The sequence below is a fragment of the Nicotiana tabacum genome, chromosome 5, assembly GCF_000715075.1.
Source record: "Nicotiana tabacum cultivar K326 chromosome 5, ASM71507v2, whole genome shotgun sequence".
Classification (NCBI taxonomy): Eukaryota; Viridiplantae; Streptophyta; class Magnoliopsida; order Solanales; family Solanaceae; genus Nicotiana; species Nicotiana tabacum.
This window is the reverse complement of record NC_134084.1, coordinates 91,821,148-91,829,469: the sequence shown is the minus strand read 5'-3', so window position 1 is coordinate 91,829,469 and position 8,322 is coordinate 91,821,148. Positions and strand designations below refer to the sequence as shown.

The following is an 8,322-nucleotide window of genomic DNA, read 5'->3' as shown; positions in this document are numbered from 1 at the left end:
AAAACCTAGACAAGGTTCGTGCTTTTGGTATGACCTTATCATTAGCTTGCACTTCATTCACCACCCTCGGTAAAATGATATTTACTGAGCTACCTAGATCAATCAAAAGTCGTTTTACATTAGTATCATGTACACGCAAAGATATTATTAATGCATCGCTGTAGGGAATCATCAAGCCATCCACATCTTCATTGTCGAATGTTATAATGTCGCTATCCAAGACATGGCAAACACGCTTCCGGTGAGTGACAGTGACCTTTGGCATCTTTTTGCGGCTGTATATGTCACTCCATTAACCTCATCTCCTCCAGATATGACGTTAACTGTTCTTTTTAGTAATGGAGGCTTTGGGGGTTCCTATTTGTTCTTCATGTATGATTGTCTTCCTTTCTCACTAAACAAATCAGTAAGATAACCTTGCAACAAAAGTTCGACCTCTCCTTGCAAAAGCCTGCAATCTGCTGTTCTATGGCCATAATCATTATGAAACTCGCACAAAAAATCTAGGTTTCTTTTTTCGAATCTGACTAGATGTCTTTCGTCCATCACACCTTATCTCCCATACCTCTTAAAACAACCACTAATTTAGAGGTGCTAACGTTAAAGCTGTAATCCCCTATTCTTGCTTGCGTATCAGAATAATTGTTTCGGGTATCTCGTCCTTTTTTAATCTAGATGAAGAGCTTGCATCTTTTTGCCTTGATCTTGGATAAAATCGTGGATTCTCCCATTTAGAACGAGAATCTCGTCTCTTAGTTCCCATGTATGGCTCGTACCTATTTTTACCATACCTCCTTTCCGATTCTGAGCGTCTCAAACCTGATCTTTCTTCTGCCTTTGGAGGTACGACTGTATCTTCTTCTATCCGCAGCTTCGTACTCTATCTATTGTACATACCGTTCCAAGTTGTTGCAGGAAATTCTCACAAACTTTCCTTCAATTTCCTCGTAGTTTTTGAACTTTTCTCGTTCAAGTTGCTCGTGATTGCCATAGCTGTCCAATTATCAGGTACTGGAGGCAACATCATCCTCTCCCCCTGGAATCTATCTATGAATTCCCTAAGCAATTATGTACTTCATTGTTAAACCTTAAAGATGTCCTCCATCCTTTTTTCAACTTCCAATTGTACTTGTCACGACCCGAAATTTCCACCTTTGGGACCGTGATGGCGTCTAACATTTCACTCGCTAGGCAAGCCAGCGTTAGAAAACCGTTAAGTCAATTTTCATTCAATTTCAATAAATAAAGTTGATTAAGTCAAAATGAATTAAAGCTGAGTGTGAAATAACATAATTACTCATAAATATCTACTACGATTCGGATCTGGAGTCACAAGTTACGAGCTTCTAGAATTTACTACAAATAAAGTCCGAAAGAAATACAACTATTCGAAAGAAAAGAATTAGTGAAATAAGTAAAATAGAAGGGGACTTCAAGGTATGCAGACACCAGCAGATCTACCTCGAGTCTCCGAATGAACAAATCGAAACTGCTCCAACTCACGGACAACTATCACTACAAAAAAATGCTCACTTTGCGGAGGTTTTATTTACATATTGCGGCGGTCAGTAACGTCCGCAATATACTTTTACGGCGATCTCCAAAACCCCTGCAATATTGTTCGCCGCAACCAATTTGTGGGGGGGTTTTGACAGACCGTCGTTATTATATAGCGGCGGGTATAACCTCCGCACTTTGGTAGTTTGGCGCTGTGACATTATAAAATAGCGGAGGTCTGAACCCCCGCAATTTCTTTATTTAACCTTCGCAAACTTTATAACACAATTATTATTATAGGTTGAACAGCGGCAGTTATAACCTCCGCTATTCAATTTTGTTCTGCAACGTTACTACATAACTATTCCAATTTCAATTATAATTTTCTTTTAACAATTAATAAAGGCAAGTTTCCCAACTACTGGAATATTAAAAAGATAAATCGATCTTTGCTTTATGGTAAGAGGGAAATGTAGTGAGTCCACATTAAAGTAAATTATCATTAGTCTCAAAATTTTGTTTTAAACACAGTCCTAACTAAACATCAATATTATAATTAGTCTTAAAACTAACATTAAACAAAACATCCAGTCCAACCATTATGGACAAAAGATCTACTATGACCATTCAATCAAGTACGATACTTAATTATCTAATACATTTGAAAGCAACTTCAAAGGTTGTTGTTAGGATTACTTTCATCGGATGATCTTCTTATATCCATGGGTGCAATGGATCCGCTAGCCACATCACTTGGCTACAAAACAATCAAAAGAAAATATATTTAACAAAAAGTACCTCAACAATATCCTAACTAATAATACTTGAATTGATTAATTATACTTTACGAAATTAAATAAGAAAGTTATGAACTATTCTTACCGTTGAACGAGGAACAGAAACAAATATCCCTGCAAATTCTTCAGGTATCTTCCCTTCTTTAATTATCATATACACCTTAAAAGCATTCATCATTTGAGTGTTAGCACTCATCATTTGAGTGTTAACATTCATCATTTCTTTGTAGTTATCTTGGCTTTGATTGTGGGCATTCAACATTTGATTGTACTTCTCTTGACATTGGGAAGAACACGAACCATTATTATAACTTGAAGCATTCAAATCACTATAACGAGGTCTTGTTTGTCTAAAAGCTCTGCCAGGAACAACTCCCAATTCTAAGCACCTTACCCTTCCAGAGTGCTCTTTTCCCAACACCTTACCAATAACATCATTTGGCAAAGTTTCGGACTCATCCACGGTGCTTTGTTTCAATTCTAGTTCAATTTTTTCCTAAATACATTACACACCAAAAGTCAGAGCCCTTATTTCAATCATTGATTGACAAGTTAAAATTAGTGTAATTTCACCAACAAATTATCCACATTCTCTCTAGTTCATAGTGGCTGACAGTTTCTAGAGCTTCCTTTAATTAATTGGCTTATACAATACAAATTTGAATTAGTCGGATCAATAAGTACTAGATACTGGATGGTTAAATAAAGAAGACTAGTCAAGGACTCAAAATAAGCCACATGTTTAAAGAACCACAAGTTAATGAATGCATGAATGCATGCGCTCATAAATAAGCTCATGTTGCACCATACTTAGCAATTAAAAAAATCTGAAAGCCACAACACATAGTGGAGCAATAGGAATATATCAGATTGAACCAATTTGTCCCATGGTCAAAATTGGATTTTTGATTCATTTTTTTAGGAATACTTGTGGTGACTAGGTGAGTAGTCTCAATCTTTTTACAGGCATTCTTGTTGTTACCAATTAAATGTTTCTTGGATTTAGTCATAACCTGGTCTTCTATTCTTCGGTTTGGCCAGTTGTCAATTTCTGTTGAATATACATAGCTGCAATTAATATCTAAAAACATGGGAGATAACATTTCAAACGCTGTCCTTTTAATTTACTCAAGCATGATCAGCTTCCACTTTATTCATTTTGTCATATTGACTAATAAATCTGTCCAGTGAATGCAAAATATTGGTATATACAGCAATATTTGCAGCTTCATGTTCACTTTTGCCAGTAAAAAGAGATACTTAAAAATAAGGTTTGATGTGTAAGATGGAAATGTGTGTCAAAGAAATATGGCCTCAAACTCAGAAGACAAACTATGTATTCTGCCTAGATATTAAGGCAATATGTTATACTTGGCTCTTTTATTTCCGAGAAGAAAAGAATGCCGATAGTAAAAATTTCGAAGTGTCTTACACATATCTCTTTTGCCGCCTCATTAACATATGATCCATCCTCATTCCTATGTGTAGCGAGATAAAGTTGTCCTCGTCCAGACTTTTGTCCAGTCTCAGCCATCTATAAATGAAAAGGTCAAATTCGCATTAACTTAACTAACTAGGAATAGTTGTTAGTTTAATTAAAGTATCCAAAATGAATTATTACCATTTCAGCCCTTCTTCTAGAGTTAGGTTTGGAGGCACCGATATGTGAAATATTTTGTTTCTTCCGAATTTTAGCATTTCTTTTACAAGTTTCGTTACAAGAAGATGCCAGAAAAAAATTACATGTTAGAATATATATCTGAATCTTAGTGTTTGCTTTACCTGCATGCACATGCAAGGACACGGAAGGGGGGGTCATTATTTGCATTATGTAGCAATTGATCCAGTTTTACCTTTGTATCTGCAGGTAGAATGGAACAAATAATACAAAAGGGCATCTTCTTACAACCTAATAATGACTAAAGAGGAGAAAGAACACAAGTCTATTATTTCATCATTGAGTAGAATTTTGATAGATTTCATTGGGACCCAAATCAGCAAAAGCTCCAGCCTTTCTTGTCCTTTCCTCAATCTTAAAAGAAAAATAGTAAAGTGGTAAACTAAAGATAGAGGTCACTCGTCTCAATGCTACAGTAAAGTGGCAAAAGCACATTATATTATTCACTTGCACTGATAGAACTCAGATTTGAACTGCTGCTTCGCCAACAGTGTTCAACCAGAACTTGGATTTGAACTGCTATGGTCACATAAGAGCACTAATGAACCTTGTCTAATGCTCCACACGAATTTTCAAATGGGACAGTGGGAGTAAATATATCAATACTGCTCATCCTAACAAATTAAAGAAACTAAGGGAGTATTTCAGATTTGGTGTCCCACCATATTTTTGTCATTTGTCCCTAACAACCATTCCTCTTCTCCTCCACACGAATTTTGAAACTTCTTATATCTAAGCTATAGGCTTGTTGAAAAGGGGAGAATTCATACATACACAAAAATAGAGAGGAACAACCATTCCATACTCTCTGTTGCCTCAATCTTAAGCCATCAACTTAAAAGGTTAGTCAATTAGTATCTAATAACTTAAAAAAGTTTGTTTAACTGAATATTTTTGTATGGCTATATATCTTCAAAAATGTTTTCTGCAATGACTTTTTCCTCTTCTTTATCCTGATGATGTTTTATGTATGGCTATATCTGCAAAACTATTTTCTGCTATGACTTTCTTCAGTTTCATTCTATTCTTACTTCATCAGTTGTAATTTGACATGTTACTGTCTCATGTCTCAAGAAACTCAAGTGAGAAATAGACTTTTAAAGAGAAGAAGACAGAACATAAATTCCAAGACAAAATTTACTATTTTTCAAACCTCTTAAATTATAATTCTCGGGCTGCTGCTGTTGTTGACTGTGAAATGATGCAGAAAGTTGGAGAAATGAACCACCTAAGTCAAAATATTGAGACACCATTTCTTGATTCTCTTTTAACTAAGTTGATTTCAGGAAACTCAATTCTTGAATACTCGATCGGATCAAGAACAAGTTGAGATGTATTTATGTCCAGTAATACAACTTCTGAACTTATAGAAGAAGAAGATGATGGTGAACAAGAAGGATTATTTGATACTGAAATAGGGTTGTTGGTATTCAAGAAAAGTGACAATTTAACAGTACCAGCAGGAGAATGAAACAAATCAGTGGAAGAAAGGCTAAAATCTTGAGTGGTTTTTCCTTTACCAATAACTGAAGAATTAGGTACTAAAGCAAATCCTAAGAGTTGATCTTACATTAGTGTTTTGGCTCTACTAAGCATCCATATTTCACATTTGAGAATCGAGTCAATTTGGGATACTTTCATGGCTAAATCTTCATTGAAATCAGGAACTTTGCCACCACCATTTATGATCCTTGTTGATATGGCTTCATCAGGATTGTAAGTAAGTGAAAATTTGGCATAAACATCTTGGTTGTCATAGATACAAATGTTGTGTATGTTCCTAGCATTGTGGACATGAATTTCAAGAATCCCAGAGAATTGAGATTCTGAATCTGTACTTATATTTGGATTGTATAGAAAACTTGTTGATGTTTCCTCTTAAATTTACTACATCAAGTTGTCACGCTCCAAAACTGGAGGGCAGTGAGTAGTAACCGACAACCAACTAGGCTGGTGTTATGGAACGAACCTTTAACCATGTCATAACATTTGACTATAAAACGTGCACTGCAAACCCTTCTGATAGAGGTTGTAGGCAGCACATACAGAAGATAAATTGGGAAACTGTTGCTTAAAGACAATTTTGTTCGTCGTGTATAGACTTTTATATGCAGATGTGACACAACGAATATGCTAAAATCACGCAAGCTACACCTAACATCACATGGAAGTAATTTTGTTTTCAGACTTAAATTTTCTTACAATATCAGTTTGATTTATTCGGTAGTAACAGTTTATGTTATTTTTCAAGTTATTAAACCAAGAATACATCCAAGCAGAAGTATCCTCGTTGTTATATAAATGGACAGTATCCTCGTTGTCTGTTTCAGTATTTACCAAGAACTAAATTCCAAGTAGAAAACCTTTATTCAGTGAATAGACAAGAAATGTAGCATCAAAATGCCATCCCCCAACTTTAAACCCCGAAAATAATAAATAAAGTATATTATACATACAGCCAGTTCGGAACTTGCAGAAACCAAATTGTAAACTCATATTCAATTCTAATTCCCAGAAATAACACATTTCGAAAACTGCATATTTGTAAACATCACCAACCAAATCGCAACTCCAGAAAAATAGTTTTCAAACACATAAAGCACATCTACAACAAAACCAATTTGAATCTGGAAAGGAAAAAAAATTAATATTCAACACTATGAAGAAAACTAAAAACCTGTTTATACTTTAGTTGTGCTCTTTGATCAGTACTAAAATAGTACCTTGAGACAATTGCGTCTTCTCTGAAGGTCCCCAGGAGTTCTAAAATACACATGCAAAAGGAAATATTTCAATTAAGTCTCAAATCACAGAAATTAACCTACAAAATACACAAAAATCTAAATTTTAGAACCTATAATACCTAATGCCAAAGAAGAAAGAGGACTTGCATCTCAATTTCAACAAAGAGTATTATATCCTTCTTCAAAATACACCGATTCTACCAAATTTCTGCTCCTTTCTGTTGAGAATCGAAAAACATCAATGCTACACGCATTAACAGAGAAATTACAGAGAAAGAAAGGCACAAATTTTTTCGAGCCTTAACAGAGAAAATCAGTAGAAGAAAACACAAATTAACAGAGAAAATAAACTTAAAACCCACATACATGAGAAAGAAAGACAAAAAAGCAAAATGAAAGGACTGATAGAGATGATTTTGCTCTAATCACAATATTAATGCTATACGATTGAGAGCTTCAGATCTTTTCGAGGAATCACAATATGAACTTACATCCATTTTCTGGGTTGATAGCTTTCTAGGTTGATTTTACAAAAAAGCAAAATCAAAGCAGAGAGCAAAATCAAAAGAGAAATTTGGAATTTTGCAAGTTATGGCAGAGAAACTATACGGGCTTGAGCAGAAAAGCTATGGCAGACAGAATTTAAGAGAGCTGAAAAGGTTTGGGAATAAAAGGGAGGGAAAGGATTAAAAAACGAGGGAAATATTGGGGTTAGGGGACGCTATTTTTTGTAAGGTTTGCGGAGGTTAGTGACCGCCGTAAATGTAATATATTTGCGGGGTAAATAAATCCCTATAGTTTGATATAAATTGCGGAGGTTATAGTAACTGCCGCAATAAAACTTCTGCAAATTTGACATTTTTTTGTAGTGCTAGGGTCGGTACCAAAATCTGCACAAGAAGTGCAGAGTGTAGTATGAGTACAACCGACCACATATATTCGTAAGTGCTGATCTTTATCTCGATGAAGTAGTGACGAGGCTATGACAAGATACCTACATAATAAACATGTGCAGATAACAGTATATGTACAAGATAGCAACAAAGAAAAGCTAAACAGGTATTAGCGGGAGGGGAACATGCTAAGGGAATACAAGGTACGAGAGATACAACAAAAATGATAACCAGAACAGTCAATATGCCTTTAACCAGTAAAAACAATTAAGCACAAGGAAGAAAATTGCATGACATCAACCTTCGTGCTTTTACTCTCATCCTCACAATGAAACAATGATACTGCACGGCATTACCCTTCGTGTTTTTACTCTCACTCACTGTATAAATCAATAGAAACGGAACGACATTACCCTTCGTGCATTAACTTTCATAACATGGCACAACATCACTCTTTGTGCATTAACATTCACATACGATATGACATCACCCTTCGTGCGTTAACACTTCCCCTTACCACATAACAATGAACAAGTAATAACAGGGAGATAGGATCAGCAAGTACAAGCCTTACTTTAACAATGGTTCCACAATACCAACCTCAACTTCAGAAACAATACTCAAATATCATAGATAGTCCATAAATGCGGAAAGAATTATCAATTTTGTAATTATATAGTCTAAGCATGGATATCATGATCAAAGAAAGCATT

The 8,322-nt window shown here is 35.2% G+C and overlaps 1 protein-coding gene across 2 annotated transcripts; it reads right to left on the bottom strand.

The window, feature by feature from the left end:
- Window positions 1–1,985: 1,985 nt before the first annotated feature.
- On the bottom strand, window positions 1,986–5,259 carry LOC107762609 (uncharacterized). Of its 2 annotated transcripts, none has more exons than XM_075253801.1 (4): window positions 4,077–4,256; window positions 3,727–3,828; window positions 2,380–2,790; window positions 1,986–2,254 (listed from the first exon to the last, which is right to left on the bottom strand). In XM_075253801.1, exons 1-4 carry the CDS (start codon window positions 4,086–4,088, stop codon window positions 2,171–2,173), a joined length of 609 nt encoding a protein of 202 aa, XP_075109902.1. In that variant the 5' UTR covers window positions 4,089–4,256; the 3' UTR covers window positions 1,986–2,170. The 2 variants fall into 2 exon arrangements, with proteins under 2 accessions (XP_075109902.1, XP_016436462.1); XM_016580976.2 differs by lacking the exon at window positions 4,077–4,256 and adding an exon at window positions 5,126–5,259 and having other exon boundaries at window positions 1,987–2,254.
- Window positions 5,260–8,322: the final 3,063 nt, after the last annotated feature.